The sequence below is a fragment of the Drosophila innubila genome, chromosome X (genome assembly GCF_004354385.1).
Source record: "Drosophila innubila isolate TH190305 chromosome X, UK_Dinn_1.0, whole genome shotgun sequence".
NCBI lineage: Eukaryota > Metazoa > Arthropoda > Insecta > Diptera > Drosophilidae > Drosophila > Drosophila innubila.
Genome location: NC_047626.1, coordinates 14,933,735 through 14,955,599, shown reverse-complemented (window position 1 = coordinate 14,955,599; position 21,865 = coordinate 14,933,735). Strand labels below are relative to the sequence as shown.

General features: G+C 35.4%; 1 protein-coding gene across 1 annotated transcript; it reads right to left on the bottom strand.

The window, feature by feature from the left end:
• Positions 1-19,118: 19,118 nt before the first annotated feature.
• Positions 19,119-19,775, bottom strand: LOC117786800. Its single transcript, XM_034625199.1, has one exon. It carries the CDS (start codon positions 19,773-19,775, stop codon positions 19,119-19,121), a length of 657 nt encoding a protein of 218 aa, XP_034481090.1.
• Between the last annotated feature and the right edge of the window lie 2,090 nt (positions 19,776-21,865).

Genomic DNA, 21,865 nt, shown 5'->3' with positions numbered 1-21,865 from the left:
GCAAAATTACAAAACTGCACAACGAAATCAACAACAAAATGTAACACGAAGGTTGCTTAACTGGGCCAGGCGAACAGGGCGACAAAGGGAAGAGCAAGAGGGACGAAGAGGGGTAGTAAATGGGGAAATGGGATAAGGGGGGCTGAGCGGTCAAAAACTGATGTTAGACAAGAAACACAAAACTAAATGGAGCGCGCGTTGGGAGCAGTCGCCTGAAGAGAGAGAGAGGGAGAGGGAAAGAGGGAGAGCGAGAGAGAGCGGTGTAAATATGACAAATGCATGCGGAACAACAAATGCAATAAAAGTGGGAAAAGGAAAAGGGGCAGGCGCAATGTGCAACAAACAAACAAACAAATAAACTACAAATGTGCGGAGCGTAAAGAGAGAAGAAGTAGGAGCAGAACATTGCAAGTTGAGAGGGAGAGCGAGGGGAGGGGCTGTTGTGTTGCAGTTGTAGTTGCAGCCAAAGGCAAACTCCACCCCCCCGGCACCCCACCCCTGCCCCCTTTTGAGTCTGCGGGCGGCTGGACAATGGCACAAAGTAATTAATTTCAATTTGTAAAGTTCAGCAAAAGGCAAAGCGCAGTCTGCCACATCCTCCCCTGCACCACAGCAGCATCACACCACCGCACCACCACAATACTTTTGCAGACGTGTGACAAGCTGAAATAATTGCGCCGCATGCAGATAAGCGTTGCACAAGCACAACAAAGCAGCTGCCACAGCAACAACAACAACAACGACAGCAACAACAACATCAGCAGAATTGCCAGACAACTTAATGTGCAACAAGGGAGAACCTTGAAGACCCTCACTCCAGCCCCAACTCCAAGTCTCTGCAGAGAGTCTCATTCAGAAACATATCTCTCAAGTTGATTTCAATTTTTGCCAAACAATTTCTGTTGCAGTTTCTTGTTCTCGTTCTCGTTCTCTTTCTCTTTCTCTGTCTCATTCGCTTTCAGTTTCTCTTGCTCTTTCTCCTTCTCTTTCAGTTTCTGTTTCGGTTTCGGTTTCGCTTTGAATTTGTTCTCGTTTCGACCCCATAGAAAAAACAATGCAATAAATTAATGCAACATAAATTTACGGCCTACTGCAGTGCTGCACTGCAACAACAACAACAACAACAGCAACAGCAACAATAAAACAATGGCAACTAAAGCAACAACAGTAACATGAGCATTTTGTACAATTCAGCATTGAAATTGCGATTTAATATGACCTCCAAAGGGCTTCTAAGCCGGAAATATCATTATGATTGTCGACTGGCAAATACCCCTTAATCAACAGCAAATACTTTTCTAATTAATCTTTGAACTTTCATATACATTTTTCCCTCAGGGAATCAAAGCAAAACGATAATTTTTTACAATCGGTTTTGCATATTATCGCATTTAGTTTTAAAATGTAACACCCTTGGGTGGAAAATAGGTGACAGCAGGCTCAGCAGGTGAAAATGTAGATCAAGCAAGAACGCTACGGCCCAGTGTGCTCAACTATGAGATACCCAGTCTTTCATATAACCAAAAATATATTTAATGTATTAATAAAATCAATGCACTCTTTCTCTTTTTTTTTCCCAAAAATTGTTTCTCTATAAAATTCCAAGTTTTTTGTCCAATAGTAATGAAATTCTCTGGAAAAATCGGAACTACAATGTTGGAGATGCCTTTCTAAATGTTACATACTTGTAGACATCATAAACTTATCAGCCTTTCTTACCGTTTAGGTGCTGGGCCTAATTACATACCAGTTAGACATTCTTTGCTTCATCGAATTTAACTAATTAAAACCGCTGCTCCCCATTTATATTTACGACTTTAAAGGTCGAGTTAAATGCTGATAACAGCCATAATTGCACTGATATAAATTTATTATTTTCATTTGTTTGTAATTAGTAAGCTTATACAAATTTTTAAGGTCATATCTATTACAAAGATTATTGCTCATGCAGGGGATTAAAGCTAAAAGCAAATGCAATAAAATTCATAATTAACTTTATCATAAACTTTAAAATATTTTAATGTCAATTTATGTCTTGATAGGTTTTCAGTTTGTTTGGAATATCTGAAGGAGGCAAAACAGTTCACTCCCTATACTTACTACAAGATATCTTAAGAGGAACTTGGAGGAGTCTTTCTTTTAAAATAAAGTATTTTTCAATTTAATTTAATTTAATCGTTAATAATAGCATTGCATGATGTAGATGAAGATATATGTATATAGAGACATTTTATTCAAAATCCAGAAATTTAAACATTTTTGTGTTTTTATCAGGGACCGTAAATAATGATTATTTAATTTTTTTATATAGAAAAAAATTAATTACACCAAAATCTTAAGTTTTATACAATCTCTGCATATATCGCATGATTTTTGAAATTCTGATTTTTACGATTTTCTTCAACAATAAAAATTATTTTTGATAAAAAAAATAAAGTCAAAAAAAAATAATGATTATTTTTTATCATTTGTTGAAGAAAATCGTAAAAATCATTATATAATCATTAAAGAGAGATTTTTAAAATAAAATCTATAATTATTACGGTCCCTGGTTTTTATCTATATATTTTACGTTCTAGGCAAAGTTTGAAAATTTAATTATTTGGCTTCAACACGATCAGTCGAAAATTTAATATTAAATTCTCTATTTCTTTCTATCCATTATCTCTCCCTCTGGCTTTCTCCATGTCCAGATGTCTTTCTCAATTTTTGTTGGAGACCCCGAAAAAAAATATGATACACTTTGCTGCAACAAAAACAATGACAGAATGCTGCGCCTGTGAATTATGTGTAGGCAATGTTTTATGAGGCATGCAACACCCGCTATCTCCATCTCTCTCTCTCTTGGTGAGTGTGTCATAATTTACAGCACAACAGTTGCATTCAGCTTGAGGCAAAAGGATCTGGTTTTAAAGCAAGCGCCGGAAGATGTTGATTAGATTTTGTTCTCCATATTGTAATTGTTGTTGTTGTCTTTCATTTTCCTAGCACAGAATATTATAATTCCCTTTGTTTCTGTTTCTGTTTCATTTCATTCAAGTTAGCCGACTAATTTGCAGGATTGAAATGCATTGTTGAAGGTGAAATAAAACTGAAGCGGAAATTAAGCTGCAACTGCCACAAGTTGTTGCTGTTGTTGCTGGCAGATTGACAAGAAGTTTTCCAAGAAAATTGTGGTTCAGCAACCGCTAATTAAAAATGCATTCGTCTTCACAGTAATGCCCAAAAAAGAAGTGGTTCTTTTTGGCCCGATAAGTGGGCTTCTGTTTTTTTTTTTAGGGCTAAAGTCTCTTTCTTTTTTTCTCTCTCTCTCTATCTATCTCTGTTCGCCTCTCTTTCTATCTTTCTCGTCGCATAAATCTTTATTATCACGAAACGACAAACGACAATGATATACAACAAAAGTGAACAGAAACAGAAACTGAAACGCAACGAAGATAAATATGGGTCCATGAAATTAAGAAATAAATAAATATACAACCAATAAAGCTGAAGACATTAACTTGGCTACCAGCGACGACTTCAGATTCAGCTACAGCTTTAGATGAAGTGAAACTTAATTAGCTGCGGGTCTATAGAGTGTGGAGGGGGGGGATTGACTTGAGATGGAGTAGAAGCAGTGAGAGGGAGGTTACATTTATGAGTTGATGGTCGCATCCTTCGTGTTGTACCTAATGAAGTGCACACACACAGCGTGAGAGAGAGAGAGAGAGAGAGAGAGAGAGAGAGAGAGAGATAAGAATAGAGCTACAGCTGCTCTTTTCAGCGCCTTTCATTAGCATGCGGACTAATTGAAGCCCAGACTTAAATCCTTATACGAATGCTTGATGGGAACTCTTCTTTTGCCGACTGTGCTGCTGATTTGATTGGATTTGGCTTCGGCTACGGCCAGTTGGGACAAACAATCAGAGCCTGCAACAACAGCAGCAACAACAACAGCAGCTGCTAATGAAGTCATCTTATCAGCGTGTTGCATACAAATGCGTCGTTGCGTTTGCCAATTTCCGCTTTTGATTTATGCTTCGCAAACAGCAGCAAGTGGCAAGTGGCAAGTAGCCAGTAGCAAGCGGCAAGTGGCAAGTAACTGTTGATGCAATCGATAGACCGCATACAACAGCAATCGCTTTGATATGCCCCAATAGCTGATGTTGATGGATAAATCATGTAGTTGTTACTTACTAAATTAATTCATTGCCCCGAAATAAAATAAAATAAATTTGTAATTTTGTAAATAGCTGAACTTATTGCATTTTATTATTTCCATTTGGAACTTGTTCTAAGAACCATCCAAATACAGCAAAAAAAAAAAAAAAGAAACCTATTTTGTTGCAAAATAAAATATATGAAATCAAATACTTGATTGATACACAAACTGTATGTGCAACATATCAATCATGTGAATCAATCAGTTAATTTAATGATAATTTAATTTAATTAATAAGTCACTACAAGCACAAGTTTATAAAAATAAAACAAATTAATGAGACTTAAACTTATTTTACCACTTTAATTAATTATATATCTTAGTTGATTGAAAACTTTACAATTGTTTTTATATCTGTTACCAAAGATGTAGATAAATGATTGTACTACATATGATTGAATTAGGTTTAAGACAGAAGCAAGTGAATATCAATAAAATACTACCATAATCGAAAAAATTCTTACTATATATTAAGCATACATTGATTGAAGCAATGATTGATGTAACATTGCGGAAATATGAAAAAATGTATTGGTTAGCTTAATGATTGATCTACATACATAATTATATCAATAAGCTAATTTTAAACCAAATTATAATTTTCAATTGATATAATGATTGATTGGTGATTGATTGTTGCAGATATAGCACCAGAGTGAGATTGACTAATGTAATGATTGATTTAAGAACTGATTGAATAATTGAAAATGCATACAAAATAAGAATGCTTCACTCGTCGCATAAATTACAAATTGTATCATTGATTGACTTGATGATTGAGCCGCTCCCACTCTTATGAGCTTAAGTAGCTTTAAGTCAAGATTTCAGTGTTGCCATTTGCAAATGTTTTCCCAAAAGAATGCCGGAAATGGATCCATTAACGTGGAAGCTTCAATCGGGACCATCGCAATTACTCAACATTGCCAAATTTCTGTATATTCATGTATCTTTTGTTTTATATGTTTCTCTTTTCTTTTTTTTTTTTTTTTTGGTACTATTTGCAATGTGTTTTTCTTCGTTTGTAGCTTTATCAGATCTTTTCGCAGTGGGAAATACAGAAACAAAGCAGAGAGAAGATAAAACAAACGAAGCAAAGACAACAATTAACACAGTAAAACACTTGGCTACCTTCATCAAAAGTGGCTCCGAGTACAAAAAATAAACAACAACAACAACAGCAACGGAAAGAAGTGAGCAACATGCGGGTATAAACAAAAGATGGGAGATGGAGAGAGAGAGAGAGAAAGGAAAAGAGGGGACAAGGTAGTGAGAGATGAAACCAAAGATTCGCAACAAAAATCTGCTCAATCACTTTTCACTTAACCCAAACACAAGAACTTCAAGTTGATGTACGAGCGGGCGACCAGTCAACTAAAGGAGCTGAAGCGAAGGGGGTTGAGGTGAGAGAGGGGACACAGTGGTACGAGTATAAGGGAGGGTGGGGGCTAGTACACAAAGACGTGGCATATTGGTCAGGGGTAAGAGCCAGAGGGATCTGTAAAAGTGATGTGTGGGCTTTTGAACACCAAATATACAAGAGAACAAACAACAAACGAATATGGGAGCTACTGATGAAAACAACACAAGGCACAGGAAAGCTACTACACTACAGGCTCACATATGTAGGTATGTGTACTGAACATATATCTGTATATATACATACATATTGCTTGATATTTCTTTCTGACTCTAAAAAAAAAGAGAAAGAAACAAATGAAAACGTTGCTACGTCAGCAGCAGCATCCAAGGCAACACTTGACCCAAAAGAAAGCTAAAGGAGACAGGGAAGAGGACAGCAGAAGAGTAAGGGGAATACATAAGAATGGCTTGGACCAAAATATTTTGATGCCAGCAAAGTCAACACGGGATTGAGTAAATTGCCTGGACTAACCGAAAAGTCGTGAAACGTGATTAACTGTGAACAGTGAAGTGTGAGCAACGATGAAGTATCGTGAATTCACGGAACTATCGCAGAACTATCGTTATAAATGTGCTACTAGTAGTAACTCTGAAACCTGTTGATTGATCACTGACTGTACATTAAAGACTTTCTACAGATGTATGATATGTTAATTGTACTATCTTAATCCTAAATGAATTCCTTTAGATTTGGTCGTCCTTAGGAACTAGAGCTTTAGCTCTGCAGAAGATCTGTACATGGGCACTTAATATTAATCAGTAATACGTATATAATTACATAAATCTACTCTTTACTGTAAGTAAACATATACATACATACTATACATATGTATCTTTTTCTCTCATAAAATGAAATATATATATAATAAATAATGTATAATAATTCAATAAAAGTTGAAAAACAATTGGTTTTCAATGATTTTATTTTAAAACTTATAAGAGTAACAATAACTTTATTTTTAAATCATATTCTTACATTTTAAACGTATCCAAAAATCCTAAATACTCCAACTTTTTGGTATTATTTTTGAAAAAAATAGTAAGGGGAATACGTAGACTTTATTAATTTTGACTTCTAATAATAAAACACTTATTAACTAACAACATTATTCAAATATTATACATTTACGTATATGTAAATACATTTTTTTTATATATCAGAATTGTTAATTATTAATTCACAATTGTTTTTCAACGTTTTTATTTTAAAACTTATAACAGTTTTAATAACTTTATTTTTAGATCATATTCTTACATTTCATTTGACGACCAGTAAACGTATCCAAAAATCCTAAATACTCCAACTTTTTGGTATTATTTTTGAAAAAAAAATAGTAAGGGGAATACGTAGACTTTATCAATTTTGACTTCTTATAATAAAACAATTATAAGCTAAAAACATTATTCTAATATTATACATTTACGTATATATAAATACATTTTTTTTATATATCAGAATTGTTAATTATTCATTCACAATTGTTTTTCAACGTTTTTATTTTTAAATTTATAACAGTTACAATATCTTTATTTTTAAATCATATTCTTACATTTTATTTGACGATTAGTAAACGTATCCAAAAATGCTAAATACACCAACTTTTTGGTATTATTTTTGAAAAAAATAGTAAGGGGAATACGGGCACTTTATTAATTTTGACTTATAATAATAAAACACATTATAATATTTTATTATACATTTACTTATTTATAAATACATTTTTTGTATATACCAGAATTATTATTTATTATCCCTGCTCAAAAATAAGCCAGGACAATCTTGTATTTCCTTCACTAGCAGGTTTAGTAAGTGATTGTTGCACAGATCTGGTCACTCTGAACCAGTCAATGCCTTTATGCTACAGGCTTGTGGCCAGACTTAAACGTTCATTAAAGCTGGCGTTGGTCTTCTCTCTCTCTCTCTCTCTCTCTCTCTCTCGTTCTCTGTATCTCTCTCTCTCTGTCTATTTTCCTGGTTGGGTCCATATGACTTGGCAGCTTTTTTGAGAGTGCGCTGCAATTTGTTATTTTGGTCCTGTTGTTTTTATTGCTGCTTGCTAGAAGGCGCCTGCACTTGGCTCGTCTGCAAGCATGGTCGGAGCAAGGGGGGGCGGTACGGGGGCGGTTAAGGCGTAGACTTATTGGCAGTTTCAATGTGTCAGCAGCAGGTGCCGCGCCCATGCACAGTGGCGCCCCCTTTTGTTGATGACGAAAGTGCGTCAAATGGTTTTTTGATTTGCTGTTTTGCGTAACTGAGCCAACTACATTCCTCTCCCTGATCCCCCATTACCCTGTCTTCCCACGCTCTTCCCACTCTCTTCGCACTCTCCTCATTCCTCCTCTATCTGGCAGCCTGCCTAATTGTGTATGCGTGTGCAGTACTCGAGCCTTGCGTAAATTTAACAAGTTGCCACTTGAGGCAAGCAAAGCCAAGCCTGGCCAAGACAACGAACAAAAACAAAAGCAACAACCATGAGAAAAAAACTACGCCTGGCAAAAGGCACAACCGACATTGGAATAACTGAAGGAGGTGAAGGTGGTAAAGGAGGGGCAAATGCGAAAGGTGGTCCAGGAAAAGGGGGAACGGGCAATGGGGGGCAGTCGAAAGTCTCTCGCCAGGATTAATTTGATTTAGATGTTGAACTGTTGCCTCTGTTGCGGACTTCACACTTGTCATACACTTTGCTTGTCATACACTTTGGCATTTAGCAAACCTTTTGCATCCTCTCTCATTTTACAGGATATTACATGTTTCCTTGCCAAATGCCAATTCGAAGAAATACTTCAGTTGCGAAGATTTTCTATAATTTCAAGTAGTAAATGTGTCTGCTATTTAACTGCATTCTAGAATCTTTATAATTAGTACTAAAACAACTGTTAAGATAAATAAATAAAAAAAAAAACAACGAGATGTAAATCAAATATTAATGTAGAGAATTATATAATGTATTGAAACACTTAGATTCTCTAAAACATATTTAACCAAACCCAAAAATATTCCTTGTCACACAAAACTAATCTATAGTATAATATAATTTTTTATTGATATATGTTACTTCCCTTTCTGGATCCATTCTAAAGAAGTGTTGTTCTGGATTTCCCTTTCATCCTAAAAATCAAAATATCGACACAAATCCAGATAAATTGCTGAGTTTACAGCTTCAACCAAATTAAATAGACATTTTCAGCGATCCTCTACATCAGTTAGAAAGACGATACAACATAAGTATCCTTAAAAAGAGCCGAAATGTTCCAGAAAGAAGTTCAGTAAACGAACATTTTATGTTAATTATATTTTTCAAATTTGCATGGAACTTACAACTTGTTGAATGAAAAACTGTAACAATTTCGAGAATCTTAAAAACCTGAATAAGAACTCCTTCAAGACATGAAGAGTATTCGAAGGTCGGCTTTTATGCTGGCAATCAGTGTGGCTGCTTGATTTGTGTAGTTGTTGCTGGTTCATTTTTCTTTCTTTTTTTTTTGGGGCAGGCAGCAAACAAAGTTGCCACGTTGCCGTTGACAGCTCAAAAAACACTTAAAACGCTGATTTACGTCACGTCTTAGACAGGGACCCTTACCACCGGCAGGGGAAGTTTTCCCCCGCTTGATCATTACAACGCACAAATTTGGGCGCATTGGCAAATTGACTTGGTTGACTGCAGGCTGACTGACTGACTGACTGACTGACTGACTGACTGACTGACTGGATGGATGGATGGTTGGCTGACTGGTTGAATGCCTGCATGACGTGGCTACAAATCGATGAGGTGCCAACTCCCCCCAATTAGCACGGATGTGAAACCCTTAAGCCTTTCAATTGCCAACAATGGCTGCTCAACTTAACTTAACTTAACTTAACTCAGCTCAGTTCTTCTTCTTCTTCTGCTCCCTTTTTATTTTGCTCCTCTTTCGTTCTTTTTTTTCGATTTAATTTTGTTGTTCTTGCTCTCTCATTCTCTGTTTGACAGCTGCAAATTAATTAGATTTAATTATTTTCTGCCGCTGCTCGCTTCGTCCATTGATTGCGCCTAATTAACTGTACTTGAAGTTGGCGCACGCCTCAAAATTCAATCATCCATCAAGGCCAATGGGAGCTACATGGGGGCTACATGGGGGCCCTTCTTCCATGTACGGATGGGGAGTCAGCAATAGGAAAGCTGGGGCAGAAAGGACTCTTCTCATTTGCTTGTATCTAGACAATGTGTTGCAATTATGTAAGACATCGGCAAAGGCATCAATCAATTAATTTCTTATGAATGCATTGTTTAAAATATGCTTTACCTTAAACGGATAAGGGCAAGAGAAAGAGGCGTAGGAAAAGGGAGAGGAAATGGAAACTATCATAGGGTTAAAGGGTATTAAGATGCTAATAAGGTAGGTTGAGGGCAAACAAATGTTATTTCACTTTTATATCGATATTGCTATCGCTTAGAAATATTTTTAAGAACATTGATAGCCTATTTCCACGACAACACATTCAGCACATTCGACGCCATTTTCATCATTCGGCCCGAATGTGGACTCCATTTCAGTACAAACTCCGAATGATCATTTTGGCTCATTCATAATGAATTTTAAGACTTTTTGCCATGTCTTAATAGTTTCACATTTGGTCGTGGAAAAATGTGCCACATTCAAATGTGAGCAAATGTGGCAAATGTGAGCGCTCGTGGAAATAGCCTATAACAACTATTTATTTGGATTTACATCACAGGGTATGCTGTCAGTTTATAACTGTGAGATTATTTAAAAATATTTTAATTAAATTTGAAATATTTTGAGATAACCTCAAGCAGCGTGGAAGCGTTTTTTTGGGGACATGCTTTGTATATGCTCCACATAATATTGTATTAGCTGCAGGGTACATGTGTCTACATGCATACATATATCTTGATTTTAGTAATTATATCTTAAAGTCATTTATCAATCAATCAGCAAGAATGTGTCAAGTCAAAGAGTCGCAGCTAAAAACCAACAAGCCAAAAGCAAAAAGTTGAATGGACGCTGCGGGTAAACAACAGCAAAAACAGCAACAGCAACAACAACAACCACAAGACACATCGTCGAAAATAACAACAACGTGTCTCTACAATTCAATTCAAGTCGAGTCGAATCAAGTCGACAAGTGTGCTAAAAAACATTCACGACAAGGTCGCAATCGCATTCGCATTCGCATTCGCACTCACATTTACATTCACACTCGCACTCGAACTCGGAATCGCATTCACACTCGATGCGGAGGCCGCAAAGCCGAAAATTGGCTTACAATTGGCTTGTGAAGCGGCCAAGCGGCGACTAAGTAAATCAAACGTCAAGTGGCCAAAAGAAAAACAACTAAGATAAGCAAAAGAACAAGGCTAACCGACTAGAAACTGCTCTGTACTCGTATAGCCAATTGATTGAACTTACAACTCGAATGCTTTAAATAAACAGTACACTAAATCTAGGATCTAAACATTGTACGTAATTCTAGTAACTTATTGCATAAAAATCGAACGAGTCTGGACAAAGTTATAAGATGTATTTACCATATGGGAAAAAGTTTGGTAGGCACTATATTTTAAATGCTTCTATATAAACCAGGGAATAACACAGGAACCGGAACCGTTAACCGAAACTAACCTTTTCATTTTTAGTATTGGAACAAAAACCGTTTACGAAATAAATTCAATTCTCTGCCTGTTGACCAACTTCCAACTTTCATAACTTGATCAAAACTCAACCGATTTTTAAGCGGAATGTCATTTTAAACATTATTTGGCATTTTAAATCATTCTGCATTTAAATTTTATTAAATTGTTAAAAAAAAATATTTTCCTCTAGATTCGTCTAGATATTGATTTCGATTCTAAGGGTCCCCCCTGTGAAATTTCGAAAATTCAAAATTTTAAATCTCAAGTTTTCACTTGTAATCAACTCCTTATATCATTATTAGTATCAAACAACACTTTAAACGTGATTCTGAGACCTTTCATTTTTTTGTAAAAAATCATGAAGATTTGGACAAAAATTTTGACTTGTAAAGTGGATAAATCCGCAGTCTGACCAACTTCAAACTGTCACAACTTGATCAAAACTGAACGATTTTCAAACGGAATGTCATTTTAATCATGATTTAGCATTTTAATTCATTATGCATTTAAATTTTATTAAATTGTTAAAAAAAAATATTTTCCTCTAGATTCGACTAGATATTGCTTTCGATGCTAAGGGTCCCCCCTTTGAAATTTCGAAAATTCAAAATTTTAAATCTCAAGTTTACACTTTTAATCAACTCCTTATATCGTAATTAGTATCAAACAACACTTTAAACTTGATTCTGAGACCTTTCATTTTTTTGTAAAAAATCATAAAGAATTGGACAAAAATTTTGACTTGTAAAGTGACAAAATCCGAAGTCTGACAAAATTCAAACTATCATAACTTGATCAAAACTCAACCGATTTTTAAGCGGAATGTTATTTAAACATTATTTGGCATTTTAATTCATTCTGCATTTAAATTTTATTAAATTGTTAAAAAAAATATTTTCCTCTAGATTCGACTAGATATTGATTTCGATGCTAAGGGTCCCCCCTTAGAAATTTCGAAAATTCAAAATTATAAATCTCAAGTTTTCACTTTTAATCAACTCCTTATATCGTAATTAGTATCAAACAACACTTTAAAATTGATTCTGAGACCTTTCAATTTTTTGTAAAAAATCATGAAGAATTGGACAAAAATTTTGACTTGTAAAGTGGATAAATCCGCAGTCTGACCAACTTCAAACTGTCACAACTTGATCAAAACTGAACCGATTTTCAAACGGAATGTCATTTTAATCATGATTTAGCATTTTAATTCATTATGCATTTAAATTTTATTAAATTGTTAAAAAAAAATATTTTCCTCTAGATTCGACTAGATATTGCTTTCGATGCTAAGGGTCCCCCCTTTGAAATTTCGAAAATTCAAAATTTTAAATCTCAAGTTTACACTTTTAATCAACTCCTTATATCGTAATTAGTATCAAACAACACTTTAAACTTGATTCTGAGACCTTTCATTTTTTTGTAAAAAATCATGAAGAATTGGACAAAAGTTTTGACTTGTAAAGTGCCAAAATTCGAAGTCTGACTAAATTCAAACTATCATAACTTGATCAAAACTAAACCGATTTTCAAGAAGAATGTCATTTTAAACATTATTTGGCATTTTAATTCATTCTGCATTTAAATTTTATTAAATTGTTAAAAAAAAATATTTTCCTCTAGATTCGCCTAGATATTGATTTCGATTCTAAGGGTCCCCCCTTTGAAATTTCGAAAATTCAAAATTTTAAATCTCAAGTTTACACTTTTAATCAACTCCTTATATCTTAATTAGTATAAAACAACACTTTAAACTTGATTCTGAGACCTTTCATTTTTTTGTAAAAAATCATGTGAAATTGAACAAAAATTTGGACTTGTAAAGTGGCTAAGTCCGCAGTCTGACCAACTTCAAACTATCATAACTTGATCAAAACTAAACCGATTTTCAAGCGGAATGCCATTTTAAACATTATTTGGCATTTTAATTCATTCTGCATTTAAATTTTATTAAATTGTTAAAAAAAAATATTTTCCTCTAAATTCGACTAGATATTGATTTCGATTCTAAGGGTCCCCCCTGTGAAATTTCGAAATTTCAAAATTTTAAATCTCAAGTTTTCACTTGTAATCAACTCCTTATATCATTATTAGTATCAAACAACACTTTAAACGTGATTCTGAGACCTTTCATTTTTTTGTAAAAAATCATGAAGATTTGGACAAAAATTTTGACTTGTAAAGTGCCAAAATCCGAAGTCTGACAAAATTCAAACTATCATAACTTGATCAAAACTCAACCGATTTTTAAGCGGAATGTCATTTTAAACATTATTTGGCATTTTAATTCATTCTGCATTTAAATTTTATTAAATTGTTAAAAAAAAATATTTTCCTCTAAATTCGACTAGATATTGATTTCGATTCTAAGGGTCCCCCCTTTGAAATTTCGAAAATTCAAAATTTTAAATCTCAAGTTTTCACTTTTATTCAACTCCTTATATCGTAATTAGTATAAAACAACACTTTAAACTTGATTCTGAGACCTTTCATTTTTTTGTAAAAAATCATGTGAAATTGAACTAAAGTTTGGACTTGTAAAGTGGCTAAATCCGCAGTCTGACCAACTTCAAACTATCATAACTTGATCAAAACTAAACCGATTTTTAAGCGGAATGTCATTTTAAACATTATTTGGCATTTTAGTTCATTCTGCATTAAAAATTTATTAAATTGTTAAAAAAAAATATTTTCCTCTTAATTCGACTAGATATTGATTTCGATTCTAAGGGTCCCCCCTGTGAAATTTCGAAATTTCAAAATTTTAAATCTCAAGTTTTCACTTGTAATCAATTCCTTATATCGTTATTAGTATTAAACAACACTTTAAACGTGATTCTGAGACCTTTTATTTTTTTGTAAAAAATCATGAAGAATTGATCAAAATTTTGACTTGTAAAGTGCCTAAGTCCGAAGTCTGACCAACTTCAAACTATCATAACTTGATCAAAACTAAACCGATTTTCAAGAGGAATGTCATTTTAAACATTATTTGGCATTTTAATTTATTCTGCATTTAAATTTTATTAAATTGTTAAAAAAAATATTTTTCTCTAGATTCGCCTAGATATTGATTTCGATTCTAAGGGTCCCCCCTGTGAAATTTCGAAAATTCAAAATTTTAAATCTCAAGTTTTCACTTGTAATCAACTCCTTATATCGTAATTAGTATCACACAACACTTTTAACGTGATTCTGAGACCTTTTATTTTTTTGTAAAAAATCATGAAGAATTGGACAAAAATTTGACTTGTAAAGTGCCTAAATCCGCAGTCTGACCAACTTCAAACTGTCATAACTTGATCAAAACCAAACCGATTTTCAAGAGGAATGTCGTTTTGATCATGATTACATTCAAACATTTTTAAATTCGTTCGAAAAAATATTTTGCTCTAGGTCTAGCTATTTATTTCGATGTCATATTTATTATAAAATTACACCTTAACATTTAAAAATGTTTCAAAACTGATTTGTTGTACCGTTACGTACCGGTACTGATAACGGAACCGAAAAAAAAGCCGAAATAGAACCTTTTACCGAAATTGTTATATCGGGATTTTCACTATATAAAACGGTCTACGCGTTTAGTTTCAACTGAAACTGGAGAGTAAAAAAAAAAACAAATAAAGAAAACAGATAAATAATGATTGAAAAATGAAAATGCTTTAATTTTTTTATGGCAATTGGCCATTTGGAAATGTTGGGCCAGAAATGTTTCGTGCTTGCCTGATAAATGACAAAGGCGGCCATTTATTAAACTAAACTACAATTATGCTTGCTGACCGCACGCTGACCACAGAGAGTGGTATGAAGGTTGTCCAGGGGGCGTGACGGGGGGATGGGAGGATGGAAGGATGGGAGGAATGGCATCGGCATCGGCATTGGGATCTAAAGTCTGACTTTGGCATTCTGCATGCCGAATTCAAGCATTAACTGCCATTAGTTGTGGGTTCCCCAATACGAGACGACGACTGCTGAAGGCAGCTGATGATGCGGCATGTGATGGGGCATGCGGCTCAAACTTTTCCACTTTGCAACTATTTCAAAAGTAAAGCGAAACTTGACCGACTTGCCACTCCCTCCGACTCGACCGCAGTGTCAACGCTTTTTAGTGCCAGCTTCTGACGTCGATTTTCAATGCGATTCATGTCTGCTGACCCACTGCCCCCCCTCCCCTTACCAATCTTCTTCTGCTTGCCACGGTCTTGGTGGCTGCTGCCTGGTGCATGATTTATGATTTGGCAAAAGTATTTCTGTGGCCAAAAGCCTCGAGCGGCCAACGTTCAAAGTTGTCTGCTCAAATCATTTTAATTGAAAATTACACATGAGCGAAGCCAGAATAACGTATGAAATATGAATTGTGCAGGTTTACAACGAAGCTGGAATACTCTTCACCAGTTATCTGAAAACTGATAAAGAACGCAGCCTTTCTTGCTGTCAGTTCGCAAAAAACAACAAAAACGCTTGACTGGGCTACAACGAAGACGAAATACCTTTTCCAGGTACTTAACAAAAATAAAGATTGAACAAATTTTTGTATACAATTTGTTGTGAGTTCGTTAGAAATATATATTAAATGATTAATTAAAGTACTGAGATATTTAAATAAAAGCGATACTTAAGGCCTTTTTGACAAGTTTAAAACATATTTTGAATATCCTTCGTCACTTTCACTTAACTTTTTAAACTCTTGGTTTTTGTAAACTACTATATTTAGTTTAAATTTAAAACGTTTGAAGGGTAAGAAGTGCAAATTCACATCAAAACTCGCATACCTTTCTGCAATTGTTTTGAAGGAATTTTAGTCTATGAAAAACTTATGAAAAGCAACAAAAAATTTAGAAGTACGAAGCTGAAATACTCTTTTTTGATAGCATGTGAGATGAAAGTACTTGAAAAAGTATCTGATAACACCGCCAATCGCTTTAAATAAAAATAAGGAGAAATATATTAATCTATGCATTAATAATATAATATTGATGCTTAAATATTTTTCTGATGAGTTTCACCGCAAAACATTCCTTAATCGTTTTAAATAAAAAAAAGGTGAAAAATTTAAAACAATATATTTATCTATGCATAAATAACATAATATTGATGCTTAAATATTTTTCTGATGAGTTTCTTAAAGCGAAAATTTTTTCTAAGGAAGTGGGATAAAATAAAGAGATAAATATATATTGTATATTGTTAAGTGAAATACTGAAATTTGAAAAAATCCAACCTAAAGTTGCAACTATCAGACAACTTGCAATATGAAAGGATATGAGAATGTAACCAATGGATCAACGTGTGTGTGTGCGTGTGTGTGTGTATGATGGTGGTGTGTGTTAACCAGAGGCCAAGCTTTTGCCCTACAGCTGGACTTGGCTTTGAACCAAGAGTGTGAGTCCGGGTCCGGTCCTGTGCCTGTGCCTGTGCCTGAGACTCTCCGGTCTCTTTGGTCTCTTTGGTCTCTTTGGTCTCTGGACTCTGGGCATGGGCACGTTCGCTAGCTACCGGAAATGTCCATTCACTTGCATATTAACAAAGTTCCGCACAGGCAGCGACGTCGACGCTGGACGGGCTCTGCTTGCATATACTTGGCAGTACTTAATAAACTCTCGGGACTTGTCCCACACACACACACACACACACACATACACAAGCAAAGAGAAAGAATGATAGAGAACGGGAGTGAAATATAGAAAGAGAGAGCGAGAGAGAGAGAGAGAGAGCAGCTCGTATGTAACTAGGGAATGGGCCAACTAACTTGCTCGTACATCATATGACAAGGACGATGGTGCGGTGTGTTGCAAGTCACAGTGTGGCCTTTAGAGTGGCCTTTCCATAGCATACAACTGTGCGGCCGCCTGTGGCGCTCTGACTCTGACTTTGGCTCTGGTTCAACTTAACTGAAACAGGAAAGTATTTCGAAGGCACCGGAAGCCGGAAGCAAGCAATAATTCAAATGAATTTCAAATCAAATCATTACAAAACATTTACAAAGTATGCGCAGCACGCTGCACAAAACCGCAGGAATCTACAGCGAGTACGAATCCACCCAGGCCACACGAAACCACAGCAAACCACCCAAGCCACCCACTCAGCATACACCTGAACTTGAAGCCGCTGCCGCTGCCGCTGCCGCTGCCGCTGCCTTGAGCTACTACAACTATAACTTTCAATTGCAGCAGTGGCTATTGGCATGAGGCAAGTAGCATGTGGCATGCGGCAAGCGGCAGGCGGCAGGTGACAGAGGCAACTGGACGCCATAGCGCCAGCCAGTGATTAATTTCTATTATTATGACACTGATTAGGACCACTTACAGGCTCATTACAGTCATGGCCAGCATGGGAGAGACACACACCACATGACCAGGCAAACTGGACACTGGACATTGGATACAAAAGGCAGTCAATGCAATTGCTGGTGCGAGTGGTGTACGAGAACATTTATCAAGTCATTGGCCCACCACCACATGCAGCGGCCGTTTGTCTTACACTTGACCAGAGAAAGCCAAGGAAACTAAATCAACTGAGAAGCGACCAGGACAACGGCCACTGCCCACTCGGCAGTAACCCGTTTACCAGTCACCTGGTCAACAGTCACCCGGTCACCCGGTCACCAGTTACCGGGTTCCAGGACCTGCGACAGAGGCACGTGCCCCAAAAGGTGTCAAAGCCATTAAAGCAAACGCATTGCAAACGCATTGAGCAGGTTTGAAAACTTTACTATTTAACAACTGACAAATTTTAAATGCTCTCATATATAAAATACATATTTATATAAATTTAATTTATATACAGTGGTGGTGAAAAGTATTTTCACAAAACTAAAGTCAAATCTACCCGCTATTTAAAGTTACATTATTTAACATCAATAGAAAGGTCTTCGATATGCTGTTTGAATTATACAAAACTTTCCTTAACCCATTAACTACCGATTGAAGTTTTTGAATTTGTGTAAAAATCTAGTTTTTTGACTTTCTTCCAAGGGCTTAAACAAAAAATGTTTAAATGCAAAAAGTTTCTCCAAACAATTCTTATAGTAACTGCAAGCATTTTTTTCTCAAAAATATCTTTGCTTATATTTTTTATGATTTTTTGTATAGAATGATCTAAAAAAATAATTTGTATGAAAAGGAGGAAAATGTGCAACAAAAAAAATGTAAAGGTAAAGGCAAGTTTCAAAAAATCATAAGGAAAGTTTTGTATCATTCAAACGGCATTTCCAAGACCTTTCCATTGATGCCAATATGTAAATAAATTAACTTTAAATAGCAAGTAGACATAGCTTTAGTTTTGTGTAAATACTTTTGACCACCCCTGTATAATATATAATAATTAAAATATTATAAATTGCATTAATTCAAGTGTCAATTTATAATCTTAATATATTAAAAACTCTACTTTAAGATAAAAAGATATAGCCTTAAGCTTAAGAACACATGATCTCTAGCACGTTTTTCAAGTAAAAGGGAAATTAAAAATGTATAGATAAAAAATATGGAAAAAATGTGGATAAAAAATAATTTATTTTAAAATACAAAATGTATTATCTATAGAATGAGTTATCCATCTCTTTTTCTAGTTGAAAAGAAAAATATATAGATTGATGTTCTTTTTTTAAACCAAAAAAACTACCCGTTTTCTGACCCAATTCAGTGCTGAAAACCCGCTAAAAAAACCGCTTTATGAAATTTGTATTTTGCATTGTGGAATTTATTAATAAAATGCATTGAATAAATAAATAAGTTAATTTTTGCATAGGCGTATTTAAAAAAAAAAATATATAGTGAGATGAAAAAAAAAAAATTGTTGCTTATTTTAATACCCGGAGGGGCAGTTGAGGTAAATTTATGTGGCAGCTGGAGTTTTCAGCCGCGATTGGGACGCACAACAACGACCTGGGGGCGCTTTTTGCCATTCTTGCCCTTGTTGCCTTTGCGGCGACGCCGTTGTCCATTGTTGTTAACGCGTCGGCGACGTTGCACGACACCGCGGCGAGTGTTGCCGCCTGCGGGGCGCTGGCGTTGTGCCACCCCCTGGGCAATGATCTGTGGCAGCAAATTGTTGACCGGTGTGGAGCCATAGATGACCTGGTTCAAGGCGGCCTGATTGTTACTAATTCCAGTGCCAGAAGTTGTGGTGCCGGTTGGGGAAGTAGTAAGTGTACCTGTACCAGTACCCGTACCTGTACCCGTACCCGTACCCGTGACAGCACCGTTACCCAGATTCACATAGATGGCACCTGTTCCGCTATTTGTGTTTGTTGGACGCAGTTGCTCCAGCATGTCCTGTTTATTGGTGATATATTGATTGAGTGCGTCATTGAGTCCATTATTGTTGTTATTGTTAACATTGCCATTCAGGCCGGCGGCAAGGAAACGCAACTGTCCGTTCTCGTTGCCATCCTTGACAAAGATGCCCGCCAAACGGGATTTATCCGCATCAGTGGCAGCATTGGCTGAAGCCGCTGAGGCAGCTGTTGCAACGATCGCGATCAGCAGACAAATGTAAACACCTCGAATCATTGTGGCTGAATGATGACTGTTGACTTGGCCAACAAACTGTCCCGCTTTTATAGTGGCCCGAACGCTTGGAATGATATGCAAAAGTTCAACACACATGTTGCCTTTTCCAAATTCACGCTTTCTTCGCATCCAATACTTATTGATTCTATGCCGTATTATTTTGCAAATACTCAATATCATTGCCAGATTTTTCTGAATAATTTCTCGTTGTTTGAAATTTGATTTGGCATTAGAAAGCCGCACGCCCTCCAGCGAAACCTCATTGAAGAGATCAGCAGCTCCGTTGCCTTCCAACCGTGTCAAGTACTTAATCTTAATGCGTATTGTTTGCCCAAGATCAATACGAGATCATCAACCCAAAGACCAACGGCAATCAGCGTTTCAAGTGCCACTTTACAAGTCACTTTACAGAATGAAAATGAAAATTTTTATCATATGCGAATTTGCTTTCAACCATGCTAAATAAGAGAGAAATTATATTTTGGGATTCGATAAATAAAAAGCAATACAAAAATGAAGATTATAACTCAATCTTGTTTAAAATTGTCACATGTACTGCCTAGATTTGATAAATAAAATATGTCAGAAGAGTTTCCACTTTTACTATGTGAAATATTCACGCTGTAAAAATATAAAATTAAATTTAGCTGAAATTTCTATACCGTATTTACTAAGAAGTTAACTATTATGTGAGGCTTTCAAGCACTTTCTGCTAAAATGTTCAAATTGTCTAAGGTATTCAGCAGGTGAAATCGGATTAATAGGCTATTTCCACTACCACTCACATTTGCCACATTTGCTCACATTTGAATGTGGCTCATTTTTGGCTTTTCACGTCCAAATGTGAAACTGTTAAGACATTTGATGTTCACCCAAAGCAAATCAGCTGTTTGGTTTCTGTGCAAAAATTATAAAAAGCTGACAATAACAACATTTTAATATTTATTTTGATATTATAATTGTCGCAAATTTAATGCCCACCTTTTTTATTGAAGAAAACAACTGGTTAAGGTGATAATTGCTTTTTTCACGAGCTTATCGATAAGCATCGCGTGTTCGATAAAAAAAATACTGTAATTCGCCGGGGCGAATGGCAAAAATTCTTCACATTCATTTTGAATGAGCCAAAATGATCGAATGAGTCAAATGTGCTGTCGTGGAAATAGGCTATAAGTTCGTGAATAAACTCTTTAAAACAACATTGCTTTTTTTTCTAGAAACAACTAGTTAGTTTCTACAGTAATCAGGTACAAATGAATTGACTTTTGGGTGAAATTGAATTCTGGAAGAAGTTTTAGTACAACCTTTTCACTTGCATTCTGCTAAAAAAACATTTTTCAATTTGAGTTTTTCATTTAAAAGAAGAAAATCTAAATATTCTGGATAAAAAAATGACTAATCAATAAGAACATCTAAGCATAATCAAACTGGAGTTTTTCTAACTCAAAATCTCTAAAGATTTTCTGTATAAAGTTTTATCTCTTTATCTCGAATCTTCTAACGTTCAACAGTAGTAGATATATTTAATTAAATTGCCAGCCTGTTAAAGACAGTTACTTACAGTTTTCAACAGAACTTAGCCCACTGTGCGTGTGGCATGTGCGTGTGCTTTGCCCGCGGGGCTTTTGTACGTCTAAGTTGGCGAAAACGACAGATGCCGACTGTCTGGCGGGGGCTGTTGAAATAAATTTCACTTACGCCAACGCAGCACACACACACACATATGCATATTACACACTGTCACACACACACACAGGCACACACACACATGTGCGGTGTGTCGTTTACTTGGCAATGCAATTACAGCCGCTAACCGCGCGTGAAAATAGCAACACAGCAGTTGCAACAACAACAACAACAACAGCAACAGAAACAACAATTACTCCTGAAATTTCAAGCAAGAAATTTGTAGTGAAAACAGCTCGACGATGAAATACCTTGTCCTCAGGTTCTTAGTTACCCTGTCATATATTCGTACATACATGCTTGCGTAATCTTATTAAATTAAATTAAATGAAAATAAATGAAATAAACTTGATCCTTTTGAAACTTTTTTAATCTTAAAATTCATGCTGTAAAACTTATAGTAA